This window comes from Myotis yumanensis, unplaced genomic scaffold (genome assembly GCF_028538775.1).
Source record: "Myotis yumanensis isolate MYYU_CA2020_CCGP unplaced genomic scaffold, mMyoYum1.0.hap1 SCAF_1, whole genome shotgun sequence".
In the NCBI taxonomy this organism is placed as follows: Eukaryota; Metazoa; Chordata; class Mammalia; order Chiroptera; family Vespertilionidae; genus Myotis; species Myotis yumanensis.
This window is the reverse complement of record NW_027223752.1, coordinates 11,342,307-11,363,724: the sequence shown is the minus strand read 5'-3', so window position 1 is coordinate 11,363,724 and position 21,418 is coordinate 11,342,307. Positions and strand designations below refer to the sequence as shown.

The following is a 21,418-nucleotide window of genomic DNA, read 5'->3' as shown; positions in this document are numbered from 1 at the left end:
TAGGAACAGATGATGCTGAATAGATAATAAGGGGCCAGTTTGGAAGGGAGGGGTCTGAAGTGTCAGGACTGGCCATGTGGATGGACAGGGCAAAAATTCATGGACCACCAAGTACTCAGAGCATTTTGGGAGGTAGTTTTCTACCTACCACTGAAGCAGACTTTGATAATGTGTAGAAGAAAGGAGGATTATAGTTGTTAAAAGTTTGGGTAATGTAAGAGTTTGAAGAATTCCTTTAGCTATTACATTTGCATTAGAAAGGTATTACATTTTTTTAAAGTAATGTTAATGCCTTCTGATGCCTTTTCTGTTTTTAAAGGAAAATGATGCTCCTGCTATACGAAGAAGGCCTCCGGGTGGTCATACACACCTCCAACCTCATCCGTGAAGACTGGCACCAGAAAACGCAAGGGTGCGCAGCTTCTGTTCGCTTTACGGCAGTGACTGTGTGTGCGAAGACAGGGCAAAAGCCAGAACATTTGCTTTATTCTTTTGTTTTTCTATGTTTTTAATTGTAAAAATCCCATGCACGGCATAGAAAAAATACACATGCAGAGAAAAAGATAGCATTCTTTTAGTATCTCCCCCCCAATTTCTCTCTTGAGGCAACCAGAGTTAACAGTTTAGCATAATCATCCATGTCTGTCTCTATCATAGATGTACACACAGATGAATATCTACACACGGGTAGATTTTTATCGTTTTTTATAAAATGGGATCATACACACACCACAGCCAAGTCCATCCAAGTATGGAAAGAGGATGCAAAGTGCAAGTTCTGAGCCCATTATTTTTCCAGTGAGACCCAGTGGATAGCCTTCTGGTCTCCACTTCCCCCTGCTCCCACTTGTACGCAGGCTTGCCACTTCCCAGGGGGCATCACAGGAAAACTTAGGGGTTAGTCGAATGCTAAAAATTTCCTCCCCTCCCAATCCCTTTAGCTTCCCATGAAACACATCTGCACGGGTGTGTTTCATGGGGTTGTGAATCTCAGAGAATCCAGCGCGAGATGGTTCAGGCTTAGTTTATATCGCCGACCCTTTGTCCTTGTGCACGGACACCGGGGTCTAGCTTTTTATCTTTTCTCAAGAGGGGTTTGGGTTTAGTTTTAGGGATTAGCCCAAATCAAATTTTAACCATTGTTCTCCCTCCAGGTCAGACCTTCGTTGTGACTAGCTGTAACTCGCCTTTCTTTCATTTAAGCCACGTTGTACATCTTTGCCTTCTGGAGGTTAACAGCCTTCTGTGTTAGAAGAAACTCAGGCATTCCTCTAGCAGCGTTTTGGGGTTCAAGAATTCACTGTCATCCTCCCCCACAGACCTTGCCACAGTTCATTGCCCAGCCTGTGCTAGAACCCCTAACGTGAGATGTATTAGCTGACTGAGTCCATGTCCCATTTTTATTCCTTCATTTAAAAATTTTTTTTAAGTTAAAAACATCATTGTCTGGGCAGTAGCTTTACATGGTTTAAAACTCAAAAAGTAGCAAGGGTGTGAAGCTCCCTGCAGCTTCCCTCTCACCACCCGATCGGGCAGTTACCTCGGGTTAGTCCCGGTTCTCCTCCCAAGACTCTGCAGTCTCATGCAGTGCGTTGTCATCTGTTAAGAAGGACATTTAAAGGCAGTTCTCTTGTGTCCCCTTCCTCACGGTCCTGCTGACCCTTTTCTGTATGCAGGTGTCCTGCTATCCTTTGCAGCCGCCCTTGGTCCACCGTTTAACTTCTCACTTTTAAACTTATTTGTCCCGTGACCATTTTCTCATCTTATTTTGGGAAGTGTGAAAAATGTCTCGCACCTCAGCATCTGGTTTAGAAAGTCATCATACATCATGGCTCTCACCCAACACCACCCTGTTTTCTTTGGGGGGAAAGGATTGATGAAAGGAAAGATGTCTTTAATATTTCATTTACTGTAGTATTTGAAAGTCTAAGGTTTGTGTTAATCTAATATCATTAAATTTGGTATATATTCATTCCAGGCGCCAGAAATGTGTATGTTATAAAAATACCCCCAAACTACTGTAGCATATACGTCACGATGTGTTTGTTTATTGAAAGTAGATTTGTTTGTACATTTTTTTCAGTATAACTGTTACTCTTTTCCACTTGACTAAAGAGCCACATTGATATAGTCATGGGCACAGTCTTGCTGGGGTTACTACAGATGGTGTGGGTTTGCTATAACAATTGAGATTAAAACTATGGACTGTTGTCATCACGCCTCAGAAAGCAGTATGTAAGGCGTGGGAAGAAGGTGTGGTGACTGGACGAGCGGGAGCATGGAGCGGGGATTGGATTGGGAGAGGTGGCAGAGGCTAGATCAGGGGTCCTCAAACTACGGCCCGCGGGCCACATGCGGCCCGCCGAAAACATTTATCCGGCCCGCCGGGTGTTTTTGCCGCCGCTGCCTGTCCTCCTTAGCAGCCGACTCGTCCTGGGCCCACAGTGCGCATGTGTGGAATGTCTGAGGGACAGTGAACTGGCCCCCAGTTTAAAAAGTTTGAGGACCTCTGGGCTAGATCTTACTGGGTCTAAACTCACAGTGAGGTCTTCAAAAATAATTCTGAAAGTGATGGAAGCTGTCCGAGTGGCGAGGTCAGATTTATGCTTCGTAAGGATCTCTGCTCACCAGGTGGAGACGCGGTGAGAATTCCCCTCCTCCTCAGGGTGAGTGCAGAGTCAATGCAGAGAGGCTCTGTGACCAGTGGCCTTCCCGACGGTTAATAGGCATTTCTCTCCCGTTCCAGAATGTGGGTGAGCCCCTTGTACCCACGAATGGCCCATGGCACCCACGGGTCTGGAGAGTCGACAACACATTTCAAAGCCGATCTCATCAGCTACCTGATGGCCTATAACGCTCCTCCCCTCCAGGAGTGGGTAGATGTCATCCACGCCCACGATCTCTCCGAAACCAAGTACGTGCCATCTTCGCGGTTCGGGTGCTCACGGCAGGTGATGCCTGAGAGCCGCACGGGGTCTGGAACGCAGGGTCTTGGAAGGAGGCTGAGTGCGTTCGGCCGCCCTTCATGACATGATGAGAGAGGAGGTTGTCGCTGTGCGTCTCCTGGTTCTCTGCCCCTAAAGGGAGGCAGGGACTCTTCCCACGCACCCTCGGCCTCCTGCTGGTCACTGCAAGTGAGCGAGGTCTCGGCCTGGCCCTTCCCCTTGCAGGTGCCCCACCACGAGTGGATGTGCTTGACAGTGAGTTTCAGTATCAGCTACTTCTCTGAGGAAGTATCCCAAGGAAATGGGTTGGCTCTTGGGACACTTTTTGTGTATTTTGTGACTTGGGGTCCATAAATCACATCACTACGTTCTATAATTTACATCTTATATCTCTGTAGCGTTTACCTCATTGGATCAACCCCAGGACGCTTTCAAGGAAATCAGAAAGATAACTGGGGGCACTTTAGGCTTCGGAAGGTAACAGAATTTTTACTATTTTAACTATTTTTTTAATTTAATGTGTATTATCTCCTTATTTATTTATTTATTTATTTATTTATTTATTTTTCACCACCAAAAGAATTGGTTTTATCAGGGTTATCTCCCTTTTTATTTATAATTGTATGTTGTAATGGCAGCATTACAATATATCTAGCACAATTCTGGGCAAATAGTAGGCACATGATAAATTGATTGCCTGATAGTTTTCAGTAATTTTTAAAGTTTTGTTATGCCTGTTCTATAGCTGTAGATTATTCTAAATGGACTTTTAGTTATATATCTTGTAACAGAGATTCCATTTTGTAGCACTTGATCAGCATATCAAGGACTTTTAACATACAAATTTAACAAAGCAGAATGTAGTGTTGAGTAGAGGCTATAACAATTAGCTATAATGTATTTTGTTTACCAAACCAGTGTCCTTAAGAGAATTGTTACTACAAAAATCACATTTCCTGCTGGTATGAAAATGAACATAGAAAGGTCTTTAACAAAATAAAACAACCAGCAAGTTGAAGATTAATATCTTCTTTATTGCCTTTTAGAAAACAGTTTACTGACCTTCTATAATAATAAAAGCGTAATATGCTAATTAGACCAGACATCCTTCCAGATGAAGCCGGGGCTGCGAGGGAAGCCCGGGTCCCAGGTGCCAGAGGGAGGCCGGTCCTGGGACGGGTGGTGGGGGGGGGGGAGGGGGAATGGAGGAAGGCCTACTCTTCGGGTCTCTAGTAATAATATAATGTCCCTAAAATGTCCTTGTTAAAAGCCTTACCTCTTTTTCCATTAATTATTTATGTTATGTAAGAATTCCCCTTGGTTAATGAAAATTTTAGTGTTTTTTTTTTTTTAACTGAGACTACAACTGAAAGCAGGCAGGATCTCACAGCCAACATCTTTATGTCTTTTTTTTTTTAGTCTTTTTTTATTGATTTCATAGAGGAAGGGAGAGGGAGAGAGAGATAAAACATCAGTGATGAGAGAGAATCCTCGATCAACTGCCTCCTGCTCGCCTCCTACTGGGAATTGAGCCCGCCACCCGGGCCTGTGCCCTGCCTGGGTCCTGACCTAGAGAGGTAGATCGCTCTGGCCAAGTGCACCGCGTTGCAGGTAGATGCCCACACCTGGGTTTGGGTCCTGACCGTGGCTTTCACTGTCACCCTTTCACAGGTCCTGAAAGAGCACGCCTCGTCCATACCTAAGGCCGAGGCTTGGCCCGTCGTCGGCCAGTTCTCAAGCATTGGCTCCATGGGGGCTGACGAATCCAAATGGTTGTGTGCTGAGTTCAAAGAGACCTTGGTGACCCTGGGGAAGGAAAGCAGGGGCCCCGGGAGAAGCGCTGCTCCCCTCCATCTGGTGAGTGCTCCTCCTCCGGAGTCCCTCATCTGCGTTCTCTCGTCCAGGAGAGGAGTCAGTCAGCGGTCAGTCCTCCTCAGAGAGAGGGTTTGATTCAGTGGGTTGGGATGGAAATGGTGGTATTTGTAATCGAGTGGCCCTCGTAACCGGGGGTGCTGGTGTGTGTGGTTCGGCCAAAGCTCCGCGTCCGCCACCAGCAAGCGGTGGTCATCCCTTCCAGGTTGTCAAGCCCAGGGAGAGATGTTGGAAAGGCATCGCCTGCAGAATTATGAGCATCATTAGTTACTTAGGCATCTTTGAGTTAATAGTTAAGTTTGCATTCAATTCAGTGTTACTGTGACATGCCAGAGGAAAAACTCCAATGAAAGTGTGCTTTTTTATCATCAAACTAGAGGCCCGGTGCACAATTCGTGCACTCGGGGAGGGGGCTGGGGGGTCACTCAGCCCAGCCTGCGCCCTCTCGCAGTCCGGAGCCATCAGTCGAACATCCTCAGTGCTGCCGCAGAGGCGGGAAAGGCTCCTGCCACCGCCGCTGCGCTCGCCAGCCATGAACCTGGCTCTGGCTGGGCGGTGCTCCCCCCTTGTGAGCAAACTGACCACCAGGGGGCAACTCCTGCGTTGAGCATCTGCCCCCTGGTGGTCAGTGCGCATCATAGCAACCGGTCTTTCCACCGTTCGGTCGATTTGCATATTAGCTTTTTATTATATAGGATCAATTACCAGAAATTCTGGGGGTTTTTTTTCCTGTAAACGGGAACTTTTTAAAATTTAGAGCACGTTTTATAAGCCTCTCAGTATTTTTAATGGAGATTTCATTTTCTTAAAAACCAATCAGCATTTCTTTTAACAAATAGTTCCTTCAGCATGGTACCTTCCAAGTGTCATTGGGAATTTTTCGTATTTCTTTTTAGATCTATCCTTCTGTGGAAAACGTGCGGACCAGCTTAGAAGGGTATCCAGGTAACTGTTGGGAAGCCTGCCACAATTGTATTTTTTGTGTATATTTCACAAATGCCCTGGCAAACTTTTAAAAACAAAAAATAAGAATTTTCTCATCCCCCTTGGGATGAGAAAAGTATGGGTTAGGAAATCGGAGATGATGTTTCTCTTAACTGGGTAAGAATCATGAACACGGTAACATTGAGCACTAGTTATGTTCCAAAGATGGTGCAGGTGGCAGGTTGTGGATGTTATTTAACCCTCACAGACACCCTCTGAATGATTGCTCATCTTGTTTCTACCAATAAGGCTGCTCTAGCCTCTGCCACCAACAGATTGGCTATCCAGGCAAGTCATCCAGGTGAAACCAGCTGCCCCTACTGCTCTGTGCCCTTTCAGAACAGTTCCAGCATGCCTGGCTCTAATCTTTCTCTCAAGTTCTAGGAGTTCTCATCCTAGTCTGCCCCAACTGTCCTGGTCTGAGGCTAACACAGAGGCGCTCCACACCTCATCTTGCAGAAGGAGGCTAAGGATGTCTCACCCTCATGAGGACGGCAGTTTGGGCCAGGATTCTTTCTAACATTTCAAGTCTGTGCTGTTGCAGATATTAAATGAGCACCCGAAACCCCTTTCCTTTGCGGATAGTAAACACTTGCATTTAATACGCATCCCTCAGAAAGGAAGCCCACTGGGAGGACACAGCTAGCGCAAGTGCAGACATTTCCTGTCCAAGAAGTGTTTTCTGAGATGAAATAATGGAAGCAGTTTTGTTTTTTTTCCCTTTAACTTTCTCACTGTTGTTTACTATAGATTTTGTTTACTATACTTTTTAATGAAGAATCCTCAAATTATATTGCATCCGTGTTATTATTTGCTTTATTTTTCTTCTTTCAAAAGCCGGGGGCTCTCTTCCCTATAGCATCCAGACAGCGGAAAAGCAGAACTGGCTTCATGCCTACTTCCAGTAAGTAATTGGCTGAGAATGCTGCTGTTGCTGCTTTAGGAACAAGAGTGTTATTTAAAGAACCTTACATAATATAGCTCAGCTACATATGTTAGTGATAGAAATCATTTTAAACAAGGTTTTGAACTTTATCTTTTGGAATAGGTTTTTAATACCAAAGAGTAAAATTTATCTCTGTGGCATTTCTATTTATATATGGGCACATAAAGAAAACGATAAATAAAGGAACATGTTGAGTAGTTTAGAATTTACATTAGTACCTTTTAGTTCGTGTTTCCAGTATGTAAACTACAATCATTCTCTCGACATAGTTTTACCCTGCATGCCTGCAAGCTTGCTGAGGGTGGAATCCTCACCAAGCATGTGGGTGGCATTTGGCTTGTTATGAGAGTTCAGTCCGAGATTGAATGGAGAGTGAAATGACTGCCCTCTGTCCTCGCTGCAGTAGTCACAGATCTGCCTGCTCCAGGCTGCTCCCAGTGCCAGGCCACTGTTTTGCTGGACAGCCAGAAACGAAGGCAATTTGCATCCCAGTAGCTTTCAGTCTAACCCGGGATGCCATCAGGAGCCTTTCTTTAATGCTTTCTTGGGAGGTGGTCCCTTCAAGAGGGTGTTTCTTCAGATGGAGCGCCTCCCAGTATTGTCTGCCTTCCAGTGCATTGCATCATCTGATGATGGGCCTAATCTTGATCGGTCTCTGCAGACAGTCTGTTCTCTCGAGGCCCGTCCTCTGATAAGCAAGAGTTGTCGTCTCGAGGTACAGGTCATTTTTCCCCATGGCCCCTGAGTTCTACAATGTTAGAAACTTAGAAACCAAATGCAAGATATGCAAATATCAGCATCTGACTAAAGTATTTCTGACTTATTCTCCTGCTTTTCAACTTTCCATTGTGATATTCATATTGTTTGTATTTTTCCCATTTTGTATTTTGTTTTATCTGCAAACTTTTACTGAGCCTCTACTCAGTAATGCATGTGGGAGCACAGTTCGAACTTTTAGAAACAGTCCAACTAGGAGACAAAATGTGAAGACATGCTGCTAAAAGCACAACAGTTTTTGCATGCATGTGGGTATTCATGGCATAGAAGCCAGGAGTGTCAGGTGCCAAGAGATGCTTTTTGTGAGTGGAGGTACATTTTTTGTCTACATACCTGCACTCTAAAATGAACATGCATTATTCTGCTGTCTGAACAGAGTTTAAGAAGATACCACAGGTCATATCGAAGAGAACTGTGTGCTCTGGTTTTTAGATGATAGGATTCTGCTTTTCATGCCGTTTGCTAATATTAGGAAGATGACCAGTTTGTATTTTCTTATCAGTGATTGTGTCTTTCCTGTCACTAGCAAATGGTCAGCTGAGACATCTGGCCGCAGCAATGCCATGCCACATATCAAGACGTACATGAGACCCTCTCCAGACTTCAGTCAGATCGCGTGGTTCCTTGTCACAAGGTAAAAGTCCTTACATTCCTGATGGTAGGGATTTTGTGTTTCCTGCTCTGAATACTGAATGGTTTCCAAAAGGTGATTTTATGAATTGTCATTAGTTTTTGCTGTGTGTGTGTGTGTCTTACATGAGCCTTATTTAAAGGAGGCCCATAACTAATCCCTTTGTAGAGAATGCAGTCATGGCCTGATCTACCCACATAGCATCCCAGCATTATCAAAGGACCCCTGAGAGACGTAACTCAAATAACAGAACATCTTAGAACCCCAAATGTAAGTGACACCTACCAGCAGCTCCCTTCTTTTTCTTTTTTATTTATTTTTCACTTTTACTGTTTGGTGGTTTGCCCCTCATCTTAAAGTCAGAACATCCCAAACTGAGCTCCTCTGTCTGGCAGATTTCTTTCCCAGCATCCCTCTGCTTTCGTGGCAGCTGCCCACTCTCGTCAGCCTGCAAGCCCACTGTGCTCTTTCCCTGTTCTTCCCTTTGAGAATCTGCAGCACTTACTGCGGTCCTTCCTGGGGGTGCTGGGCACGCAGATGAAACAGTAGGATTTACATAGTGGGTCTGAGATGCTCACAATGTCAGGGATGTCGGAAAACAGACACAGAAGTGTTGACGCCAGGAAGAGATCTGTTCTGTGGTTGAGGTGGGCAGGTGGGTGCTTTGGAAATATCCATCAAAGCCTATTCATCCTTGAAATGTCTCAGACTTTGCTTTTCTCACCCCTGAAATTACCAGGGTAGATATTTACCACCTGGACTTCTGAATGGTCACCTCTCTGCTGTCCCGTCACTTGGTTGTCCTCTTCCCAGGCCACCTGTCCTAGTTGTCCATGACCATTTGTCTTTTGCTCACACGGATTTTCCTCATTGTCCTGTGTTCAGCAGCCTCCCCCGCTTCCTATGTACTGAAGCCCAGAGTCCTGGCCACACCATTCTCACCATTCTATCCTGTACCCCCAACATGTGCTTCCAGAAACAGCCAGGCTGTCCTCCTTGCCCCTGATATCATCCTGCCAGCAGCCTGTAGAGCTTCCTCTCCTGATCCCTTGGTTGTCTCTCTCTGCCTGTCCAGTAGCTGCCCACGGAGTAAGAATTGTGCTCAGGGCTGGTCTCATCTCTTCCTGGAGCTTCGCCAGCCTCTGCTGGTCTCCCTCCTTCAGATCCTGATCCTTCGAGCACACGTGCACTGCTGTCAGCTCCAAACATTCTTCTAAGCATATTGAGCTCTCGCTCTCGCTGACCTCACAGCAGTTCTACAGTGTAGCTGTCAATCCCCCATACAGATAGGGGAACAGAAGCTCAGAGGTTAAACCAGTGCCCAAGAGCCAGGCACACCCTCCAGCACTGTGCCCTGAAGTAGTGAGTACCTGAGTCCGGAGGGCGGGCGGCTGTTCATCAAATACATGGTCAGGGAAGGCCTGACTGACGTGATCTGAAAGAAGGAAGGGGCCATGTGGACGGGTAGCTGAGGAAAGCGTTCTGGGCAGAGTCAGGAATGTACTCATTGTGTTTGACAAACAACAGAGCGGTTTTGCTGCAGTGAGTGGGGTGGGAGGGCATGTGCGATCAGAGCCGTGGCTGTGACCAGACTTTGCCTTTTACCTGTTTTAGAGGCAAAATCACTACTGCCTAATGCCTCCTGGGTTTCCTGAAGCTTCGTAGTCACAGGTCTGTGAAAGGCAGCTCTGTGTCAAGGTACTAGATGATTTGAATAAATTAGAATCAGTGCTTTTTAAGCACTTGTTCCATGAGGCTTTCTGGAATAAGACATGGTTTTAATGTAGTTAGTTGGCTTTAGCTCTCACCTGATAAGGTCAGGCCCACCCATGGTCATTCCAAACCGTTTGATTAACTTAGTTGGCTGATTGGTAACCTAATCATGGGAAAGAAATCCCATCATGTTGACAACTTATGCTCACGCTGAAGGGAAGGGCTTACACAGGGTTCATACCTTGGAGGCAGGGGTGGGAATTCTGCCTTGCACCGGCCTCATTGGTGTTTACTGCCCATTTTAGTTCATCCATCTTATTCTCCAGCCTTGATTTGAAGTAATTTCTTAATTATTATCTGTATGTTCAAAATTGAGGTTTACTTTCCGTAGTCAAGCAAAACTATCCTTGGATGTACTCAAAAGACTGAACCTCAGGCTCCTAAGGCTGTGTGAGAAATGAAGTTCTATGACTATTTGGAGACAGAGGAGGCAGCTTTATTGGAGTGAGAGAATAACACTAAGTTTTATAAAAGACTAGAGGGCCCGGTGCACGAAATTCGTGTACAGGAGGGGGGGGACCTCAACCCAGCCTGCACCCACTCTCAATCCTGGACCTCTCGGGGGATGTCCAACTGCCTGTTTAGGCCCAATCCCACAGGGACTCCTGTGGGATTGGGCCTTAACCAGCAGTCGGACATCCCTCTCGCAATCCGGGACCACTGGCTCCTAACAGCTTGCCTGCCTGCCTTATCGCCCCTAACCACTCGCCTGCCTGCCTGATCGCCCCTAACCACTCGCCTGCCTGCCTCATCGCCCCTAACCACTCGCCTGCCTGCCTCATCGCCCCTAACCACTCGCCTGCCTGCCTGATCGCCCCTAACCACTCGCCTGCCTGCCTGATCGCCCCTAACCACTCGCCTGCCTGCCTGATCGCCCCTAACCACTTGCCTGCCTGCCTCATCGCCCCTAACCACTCGCCTGCCTGCCTCATCGCCCCTAACCACCGCTGCCTCAGCCCTTGCCACCATGGACATGACGGCTGTCAGGTCTAATTAGAGTGTTACACTTTTATTATTATAGATAGATAAGTAGAATTCCAAAAGATCTTTAAAAAAAAACACTCATCCCATATTTCCTACAGTGTGTGCGCAATATCTTATTAGCCTGTCATTTCCTTACCCGTCATCAGTAGAGGGCATTGGCTTCCTGGTCATGGGGGCTTTGTTTTACCCAATTGACATTTCACAGCTGTGAAAACTGGCCACGGAAAATCAGGGACAGAAATCTTATAAAAATGCTTATAATATGGTTTTTATCTTCCAATTTACTTTTCCTTTAAACACACATAAATCACAGTTTTCCATTTCCTCTCCTTCACTGTATTGTGATTGGGGTGCTGACCAAAAACATTTTTCATAGATCCTGGGATATATTTTATTGTCTAGTTGCCACATTCCTGAGCATGGTAAAATCTGCACTAAAACCACTTTTAATGACGTTTCCATTTATTGGACTGTCTGCATTAGAAGTTTTTGTTCTATAAGAGAAAATGAGTTTGTAATTCCCATACTTCTTTTCGTACCAAAATACTCATCCTGATTATTGGTAATTATTTGTTTAATGTCGGTATTTTCTTTCAGACTACCAAATGCAGAGCCTAGTACAGTGCCTGGTCTATAATAGCTCTGAAAATTTTGAATAAATAACTGTATATCCTGTTTAATCTAACTACCACTCATTTTCTAATAACTTCTCAGGTTTTAAGTTTCTGTTTTTCTTTGCTGTCCAGGACGAATATGCTTATCCTTCAGGTCCATCTTAAATGTTCCCCTTTGAAACTTTTTCTAGCTCAGAAGACACAATTCATTGTTTTTTCCTTTGTGTTTATAGCACTTTTTGCTTGGTCCTTTAACATCTTTGTTGGTTCTTATGGGTTCTGTTTCTTCAATATATTATGAGTTGCTTGAGAGCAGGTAGCAGGTCTTACCCATCTTTATATCATCAACATCTAATACTGCGTGGCTCATGCTTAGTGATCAATACATGTCTGAATCAGAGCCCTTTACAACACTGGTTTTTTCAAATAGGTAATATATGCACAAAACAGGAAGAGGGTGTGCGGAGAGAGCTTATCTTCCCTATCCTGTCCCCAGCCACCTTCTTATCAACTTCACACCACACCTATGGATTTTAGGTTTAATAGCTCTAACCCCATCAACACTTTCAAACCGAGGTGTCTCAGAGGGTGATATTATCCAATCAGCCAAGATACTGTGGAGGAAATAGCACCCAAGTAGAGTCCAAATGTTCATGTCCTAATTTGGGATTGCCACTAACTAGCCTTGCCCCTTAAATTTTGGAAAAGTCATTTTTATCATCTGGGCTTTTATCCTACTTATTGAATATTCAGAGGAGGGTGATTTATTTATATATGTGTGTGTATATATATACACTTTTTATAAAAACTATAAATAGCTTAATAGTTTTTAAGTAATATACACATTAAACTGTAGGATGTATTAAATATTAGTTAACAGCTTGGCTTTAGTAGCTGCTACCTACCACATTATTATTAAGCTCATTTAGTTGGCCCTCTTGAGATTCAAGCAAGCAGCTTATAACTTGACTTGGGGTGGTGAACACACAGTACAACATACAGGTAATATATTACAGAATTGTGCAACTGAAACCCATATAAGTTTATTAACCAATGTCACCCCAATAAATTCAATAAAAAATAAAATAACAAAAAAGCAGCGTATAAAGCTTTTACCTGTTTTGTTTATATAACATATTGGTCTATTATATGTGACCTAAAGACTTCTCCATAGATATAGCCTTTTCTAAATTTAACGTCGTTTCTTTAAAAATTGCTCAAAATTATTCTAATCAATTAGAACTTATTAGATGTCATGTTGGCTGGCAGTTTTCTCTTTTGTCTGAGTCCTTTTATGGAAAGCTATTTATAGTTTTTGATCCTACCATGAAATCATGCTGTGTTTGATGGCAGCCTGTTGTTATGGAAATTGCTGGGACATGATGACAAATTCAATGTTTAAGTTTTACCACCGGACTAAGCAGGCAAGAAGATGAGCTAGAAGAAGCACCCTTGGATGACCAGACAGTGCCTGGGAGTAATTGGCAAAGCCAGTGAGAACAAGTATGAAAGCTGCGAATTGTGGGTGGGCAGAGAGCAATCCTGATACAGTTGCCTAGCAACTTACAGGCCTTCCGGGATAGTTGGGATGAGCAGAGACGTTGGTGCTGTCACTTTGAGGGAAAGGGAGACAAGTGCTTGACTCTGGAGCCACCGGGACTTTCTGAGGAAATAGAAGAGGCGTTCTGCTGTCAGCGTAGCTGTGCAATTCTTCTCTAATGTCTCTTCCTTTGGTTCGGGAACAAATCGCCTTTTTTCTCCTTTGCCTGAGTTTTTCAGTCCAAAATCAAATTGGATCACATGCACAAAACAGTATTGGTACATGTCATTGGGTAGATTGGTTTTTGTGCCATGTTTCTTGGCACCCCAGGAGTTCTGGACACCCCTGTCAGAGCCCAGCACAACCGTGGATGGAGGGAGTAGAGTGCAGGCAAGTCCTGGTTCACCTAGAGACCCTTGCTGACCTTTGTCGCTTTAAATGCTTCCTTTGACTAAAGGACTCTCGGGTTAGGTTTGGTTTGGTTTGGTTTGGTTTTGTTAAACTCAAAGGACCATTATAATAGATAATCTCCCAGGGTTCACTCTAACAAACATGTCATAGTCTTTTCGTTGAAAACTTTTCCAAGTTTTCATTATGCCTTTCCACCACAGGAGATGACCAAAATAATGGAACATCTCCGTAGAAATTGAAATAGCAGGTTTTGGTTATCACATCGGTTACTATTAAAAACACGGTGAAATTCTTTGGTAGGGTGTTCTAAGTACCAATTTTTTTACCTGAAATTTGCCAAGCAACTTTTGATCCTGCTTAACAATATTTTTTGTCATTTTGGGTTCGGGGTGCTGATGTGATGACTTCTAAAGCCATGTAATTCCATTTGTGGGGTCAAATACAGATGGATCCTTTTGATGGCGGGGTTGACGGTGCAGCTGAATTGAAAGCTTTCTGAATTCAGTGTGGATTGGAAAGTGTTTGCTTCGGGTCATAACATGCCTGTGACTAAGGAAGGAAGTCAGTTTGCAAATAGATTTTTCAGAACGTGCTTGGTGATTTGTCACAGTCACTTGCAGACGCCCACACCCAAGTATCTGATCTTGCATAGTGCTCTGCGCCAGTCTGTCTGGGAAAACGCGTGTCATAATCAATCTCACTTTTCTTTTCTTGTTGATATTTCTTTGTTAACACACTGTAGTCCCCAAAACACAACTGACATGTTGCACCCCCTTTGGTAGTTAATTTTACGTGATCTTTGTACATCAGCAGAATTGGTTTAATTTTAACCATGCTATTAAATTCCTGGCACTTTATCACTCATATTAAAAATTGGGAGACGTGGCCTGGCCAATGTGGCTAAGTGGTTAGAGAGTTGGCCTGTGGACTGAAGGGTTTGATTCCTGGTCAAGGGCATGTACCTGGGTTGCAGGTTTGATCCCTGGCCCTGATGTTGGAGCACTGCGGGAGGCAAACAATCAATGTGTCTCGCTCACATCAATGTTTCTCCCTTTCTCTCTCTCCACCTCCCTCCCTCCCTTCTACTCTCTCTAAAAATCAATGAGAAAAATATCCTTGAGCAAGAATTTGTCAATAAAAGGGGGAGGGGTTAAATCTGTATTAACGGGACCAATTCCTCTTGACTTCCTTTACAAAATAAAATAGAAACTCACTATCTTTCTGTCGTGGGGACTTGTGCAAGGATTGTGAAATCAGTGAGGCAGTTTGGTGGGTAATTTTTAGACCCATCTGCCACCAACACTTTCTGGGATTGGGAGGCCGGGTGGACCTGCCTTGCGTTGAATTCCATTGCTTGGTGAGCCACTCCAGAGAGAAGGACCAGAGGTGCCCTCCCATAAATTCAGCAAAATATTGGTGATGCAAAGTAACATCTAGTGAGCATCACTCATGTGCCCACTTGACTCACCTTCTCTGACATGAGGCAGGCGCGTTACCATATTGAGATCTGCCCTAATTGTGACCAAATATGTGCGAGCTCAGGCTCTGCTCTTCCCCATGAACCCTGCTGTGCCTCTCATGCTTGTCAGCAATCAGACATTTTCTCTCGATTTATGATTTTATTTTATTTTTTTAAATATATTTTATTGATTTTTTACAGAGAGGAGGGGAAAGGGATAGAGAGTTAGAAACATCGATGAGAGAGGGACATCAATCAGCTGCCTCCTGCACGCCCCCTCCTGGGGATGTGCCCGCAACCAAGGTACATGCCCTTGACCGGAATCGAACCTGGGACCCTTGAGTCCGCAGGCCGATGCTCTATCCACTGAGCCAAACCGGTTAGGGCTTGATTTATGATTTTAAAGTTTTTAATTTCCTATCCATAATGAACAAATAGTTTTGATAAATTGTATCTTCTAAGCCTTTGCATATTAGTCTCTTTTCTTGAATTAATCACATGGTTTTTGATTGCATAACATCTGCAGGATTCGCTCGGGAGACATCTGTGGGCTGGAGTCTCCACAGACAGCTTCTGGAAAGAGATACGGCCGTGTGGGGGAGGAAAGGGCTCACATAGCCACAGGGTGGGCAGGGTGAAGGCACTGCAGACGAGGAAATGATATTTGCCGAGATGTGGAGGCAGTCAGTAATTCAATTCAGTTCAGAGAGAGGAGTCAGGAAAGGCATGATGGGAAATAAGATTGAAAAGCATCGCTTTGGTCAGACGGTGGAGGGTCCTGAGTGCCAGGCAGTGCGTTTGTTTTGTGCTCAAGTGGAAAGGACGCCTTGATACTGAGAGCCAGTGGAGCAAGACACAGACCGAGAAACCAGAGAGGGCGCTGCATTGGAGTCGGGGGAGAAAAGGACTGAACGAGGGAGATTGATTGGCAATGCAAAGGTGTTACAAGAGTAAAGTAGCGTGGTGTCTGGTTGTCCGTGGTTGCCTGTGGAGCAGACAAGTCCAGAGGCCTGAGGTTTCTGAGCCCGACCAAATGAGGTGGACAGGAGGGAACCAGGAGAGAGCTGGTTCTGGAGGGGAAGGCATGCTGATAGGCTCACTGTTCAGAGAACGGGGCGTGAGATGACAGTGTGACATCCCATAGAGAAATCCAGCTCAGGATTGCAGATGCTGTTTGGAAATTGGATGAGGGGCAAAGCAGGAGAGATCTGGGAGTCATCCTGGTCTCGGCGATAGCTACACTGGTGAGTGGGCAAGTCCCCGAGGGAAAGGAGGCAACAGAAAGGAGCCAGTGACAGAGCATGGATAGAGAAGGCACTGGGTGGGAAAGGCAGCAACGGAGAGAGCAGCTGAAGAGGCAGGTGAAGAGAAAGCCGAGGAAGGGCGGTGCAGGCAGGTGGAGAGAACCACGCCCGGCAGCAGAGGTCTGGGGCAGGACTCACAGCCTCGGCACCATTGACACCTGGGGCCTGGCCCCTCTGGTCATGGGGACTGTCCTGTGCATTGTTGGATCTTCAGCAGCAACTAGTCTCCACCCACCAAATGCCAGGAGCACCCCCCCACACACACACACACACTGTGACAGCAAAATATGTCCCCGGACATTGCTAATGTCCCCCAGGGCATCAGTGCTTCCCGTTAGAAACACTGGTCTAGAAGAATCTACACTAATAAAAGAGAAACATGGTAATTGGCGTACGACCGCTACCCTTTTTATTGGCTAATCAGTGAGTATATGCAAATTAACTGTCAGCCAAGATGGCGGCCGGCAGCCAGGCAGCTGGAAGCGAACATGAGGCTTGCTTGCTGCAGTGACTGCGGACTCCAACGTTCCCCGCCTCACTTGCCGGCCTCTGAGCTACAACTCTAAGCAACTATGTACTATGTTGCAAATAAGAAGATAAACAAAACCCCAGAAACGGGCTTTCATTCAGCCGGGCTTTAGCAACATTATATCGATGTTTTCAGGCCTCAGAGCTAAAGCTGGCCCAGAATAAAAAATAAAAAAAAAGAAAACAAGGAGCGGTTGGAAGCTTCAGTCACTTGCTTCTGGAAAACAGCCCTCAGCCCCTCACCCAGACTGGCCAGGCACCCCAGTGGGGACCCCCACCCTGATCAGGACACCCTTCAGGGCAAAGCAGCCGGCTCCCACCCGTGCACCAGGCCTCTATTCTATATAGTAAAAGGGTAATATGCCTCCCAGCACCGGGATCAGCGGAGCAGCGAGGCTCCTGGCACCAGGATCAGCGTGACTGGGGGCAGCGCCCAAACCCCCTGATCGCCCTGTGGCTCTGTGTGTGACAGGGGGCGGGGCCACAACCTCCCTATCTGCCCTGCACTGTGCCTGATAGGGGGGAGCTCCCCAATCCCCTGATTTCCCTGCGGCTCTGTGTTTGACAGGGTGCAGTGCACCAACCCCCTGATCGGCCCTGCTCTGTGTGTGACAGGGTAGAGCCATAACCTCTCCATCGGCCCTGCCCCAAGTGTGACAGTGGCGGCGCCCCAACCCCCTGATCGGCCCTGCTCTGTGGGTGATAGAGGTTGGCGCCCCAACCCCCCTCCACGGGCCTTGCTCTGTGTGTGACAAGGTAGAGCCATAACCTCCCCATTGGCCCTGCCCTGAGTGTGACAGGGGGCGGTGCCCCAGCTCCCCTATCGGCCCTACTCTGTGAGTGACAGCGGGGAGCTCCTCAACCCCCTGATCGGCCCTGCTCTGTGCGTGACAGGGGGCGGTGCCCCAGCTCCCCTATTGGCCCTACTCTGTGAGTGACAGCGGGGAGCTCCTCAACCCCCTGATCGGCCCTGCTCTGTGCGTGACAGGGTAGGGAGCCCCAACACCCCTGATGGGCCCTGCTCTGTGCGTGACAGGGGGCAGCGCCCCAACCCCCTGATCGGCCCTGCTCTGTGCATGACAGGATGGCGCCGCAACCTCCCCATCGACCCTGCCTTGAGTGTGACGGGGCGGTGCCCCAACCCCCCAATCGGCCCTACCCTGAGCATGACTGAGGGTGGCATCGCAACCTCCCGATCCGCCCTGCTCTGTGCATGACAGGGGGCAGCGCCCCAACTCCCCAATTGGCCCTGCTCTGAGCCTGACCAGGGGCTGCACCTAGGGATTGGGCCTGCCCTCTGCCACCCGGAATCAGGCCTAAGCCAGCAGGTCGTTATCTCCCGAGGGGTCCCAGACTGCGAGAGGGCACAGGCCGGGCTGCTCCCCCGCCCCCCCCCCCCCCCCCCCAGCGCACAAACTTTTGTGCACCGGGCCTCTAGTCTATAATAATAAAAGCATAATATGCTAATTAGACCGGACGTCCTTCCAGGACGAAGCCAGGGCTGCAGCCAAGGGAACGAAGCAGCCACCAGGGCTGCGAGGGAGGGTGGAGGCAGCCGCCGTGGCTGCAAAGGCCTACTCTTGCACGAATTTCATGCATTGGGCCTCTAGTTAAAAATATAAAAAAAGCAGTTAAGATCATTTGGGTGAATCAGACTACAGAGAAGTGAAGAGAGGGAACAGAAAGCTGCCAACATCTTGCCTTTGGCCCAGCAGGCCCCATCTCAGAACGCAAGGTAATAAGTTGTGTTGTTTCAGCCACTAAATTCGCGGCACTTTGTTAGAGCACCACTAGGATGATGCTTGAGAGCTCAGCCAGTGGCCTGTCACCCGGAGGGCCCTCCTAGTGCCTCAGACCCAGGCTCCTTCCTGCCGCCGCCTCCTGTGATTTTACCCATGTCTGTACTCCATGTCCCTGTAAACATGAATCTGAGTGCACCACTTTCTTTCTAGGTACAAATCCCAATCTAGTGCTTTTCTTTGGATTGAAAGTGGAAGTTAGCATACCTGGCCCCAAACAAAAGGCAAAATAAGGGGTGCGGTGCTTAATGGTATATGAGATGATGTGGACATCATTTTGTCTTACTGCTACTTTTATATACAACAAAACCAAACATCCTGGCTACACCAGGGTCTTGAAAATTAAAAGGGTTTGGACAGAAAAAAAAAAAATCTTTGTAAAAGGGTAGTTGTTGTAATGGCTGTCCTGGGGAAACGCAGAGGAGGGTGAAGCTGTCCCACATGAGCAATTAGATTCCTCTGAGGGCTGTAATGACAGCTCTGCCAGGAACCGAATGAGCCTGATTTCGGCCACTCGTGTTTGACCAACACCCTTGCAGCTGTGACAGGTTGACCTGTGCTGACAGGCCTCACTGAGTGAGCTCCTCCTGTGTCCTCATCCCTGCAGCGCCAACCTGTCCAAGGCCGCCTGGGGAGCGCTGGAGAAGAATGGCGCCCAGCTGATGATCCGCTCCTACGAGCTCGGGGTCCTTTTCCTCCCGTCGGCATTTGTAAGTTCACATTTTAAAATTTTTATTGATTTCAGAGAGGAAGGGAGAGGGGGAGACAGAAACATCAGTGATGAGAGAGAATCATCCATTGGCCGCCTCCTGCACGCCCCACACTGGGGACCGAGCCCATAACCCAGGCATGTGCCCTGACCAGGAATCGAACCGTGACCTCCTGGTCCATAGGTCGACACTCAGTCACTGAGCCGCGTTGGTTGGGCATGAATTGGGTTTGTGTGTTTTCTTCCTTAGTCGCGGTGACCTGTCCGAGGTTGGGGCAGGTTCTCACCCACTGTCTGTGCCGATGAGCAGCAGGATAACTGCTCTCAAGAACTGTATACCTGATTACAGGTCAAAGGTATTGACATTATTTAAGGAAATGTTGTGAAATACGACACAACAGAGCATGTAATCTGCCTGAGGGGCTGGGGAAGTTCTCTTTAAGGAGATCACGTTGGACCATGGTCTCGAACATGGAGTGTGAGCCTAACCCACCATCCAGAGAGATGAGGCTTCCAGCCAGAGAGAACAGTGCATGTCCTGTCTGAGAGACAGCAAACCTCCGTGTGCCTGGGAAGGAGCTGGGGTGTGGGCCGTGGGCCCTGAGGTTGGGTTCCTCCTTGGAAGGACAGTGGCTAGTGGGACACCGTGTCTCCCGCAGGCAGTGCGCAGCCATCGTTTTTTAAGCAGGATCGCTGGTCCCATCAAGTCCATTTCCCGGGAATTTGAATCTTCTGAAATATCTCCATCTATGATTATAATTTAATTTATATTATTCATTGCGGATGCCATCAAAAGCATCTTACTTAAGCCCACTGTTATAAAATTGACTAGAGGCGCGATGCACGAAATTGATGCGGGAGTAGGCCTTCCTGCCCCCGGCTGCCAGCACAGGCTTCCCTCTGGCACTCTGGACCTGGGCTTCCGTGGAGCCCCGGCTTCATCTGCAAGGTCGTCCGGAAGGACATCTGGTCTAATTAGCATATTATGCTTTTATTATTATTATAGGTTATTACTGGATTACTGTTTTCACTCTCCCACTGTTCTCCCTCAGTGTAGAAAGTCATCCCAGGCCTTGTCTCTACAGCCATGACTGTGTAACCACCATCATTCCCGACTCTAGTGCTGCTGGACAGTCTGTCCTTCTGGAGTCCCCGCTTCCCCTGCGTCCAGTGCACGTCGTCTCCTGCTGCGATAGCCTCTCCCTCTCCTCTCGGCCTCCATGCTGCCCTACACCCTGCTGCCAGGACGCTTTCTAGGCACAGATTGGGCCAGGTCGCCCATTGGCTTCAAATCCTGTGCGACAGAAGCCAGACTCCCTAGCACGGCCTATTTTCCTTCATGCCCTGACACCTGAGCCCTCGGGCCTGGCCTTCCCTCTCGCTCCCGGCCCTTACTGTGCAGCGGAGCAGAACGACTGGTCTCCTGAGCCGGGCCCACCTGTACCAGTCAGGGTTCTTGGGGAACAGCCAGTGGCTCATAGAGCTGTGTTAGAAATTCTGCAACAGCCCTCGTCTTACAGTGGTTACAGACAAGAACACAGTGTGTTGTAGAATGAGGTCGGTGATCTTCCTTTACTAGTAGGTTTCTCACTTCAGTACATCAGGATATGCCTTTCAATGTGTTCGTTACATGTTTGCTGGGTAGATGTACTTAGTACCCACTTTGTAGTTGTTCTTCTGTCTGGACATCATCTAGAATCTGGTTTCTTGTGTTGAACGAACTCAAAGGGTCTGAAGGCTTTGCTAGAAATAAACGATAAAGGTTTACTCAAGAGTCTTAGGGTTCGCAAACTGGAAACAGGCAGAATCCCAGAGTGTTCCGAAGAAGAAAGAAAAGTGAAGAGTTTTTACAGTAAGAACTGCATTCTTAGCTCTAGGAGGGATCCAAGGTGATTATCAGTCCCAAGTCAGGCGTCTGGACGGTGGATTCCCAATGGCCTGGGCACCTCCGTTGGCCTGGGCACGTCCAGTGGCCTGCTAATGGCTGGCAGGTGGTCTGGGTATGTGGTCCTCAGGGGTGATCAGAGGGCTACCTGGCGGTCTGATGCATGTCCAGGCACTGAAGCAAGACTGGAAAGTTCACAAGTTCACCTTCCCACGCTTTCAAAGCAAGAATAGAACCGCTTCCTCATGCCTCTGCCT

General features: G+C 47.2%; 1 protein-coding gene across 3 annotated transcripts in view; it reads left to right on the top strand.

Annotated features, from left to right (window-relative positions):
- Window positions 1–21,418, top strand: part of LOC139001702 (tyrosyl-DNA phosphodiesterase 1-like) — a 53,980-nt gene that overhangs the window by 19,048 nt on the left and 13,514 nt on the right. Inside the window, exons 7-14 of one of the 3 annotated variants that reach the window (XM_070403218.1) lie at window positions 320–412; window positions 2,747–2,914; window positions 3,344–3,422; window positions 4,617–4,802; window positions 5,714–5,762; window positions 6,639–6,705; window positions 8,051–8,158; window positions 19,175–19,277. In XM_070403218.1, coding sequence (XP_070259319.1) covers window positions 320–412; window positions 2,747–2,914; window positions 3,344–3,422; window positions 4,617–4,802; window positions 5,714–5,762; window positions 6,639–6,705; window positions 8,051–8,158; window positions 19,175–19,277 — 853 coding nt within the window. Of the gene's footprint in view, window positions 1–319; window positions 413–2,746; window positions 2,915–3,343; window positions 3,423–4,616; window positions 4,803–5,713; window positions 5,763–6,638; window positions 6,706–8,050; window positions 8,159–8,323; window positions 8,426–19,174; window positions 19,278–21,418 lie in introns of all 3 variants that reach the window. The other 2 variants (XM_070403223.1, XM_070403232.1) reach the window with 2 other exon arrangements.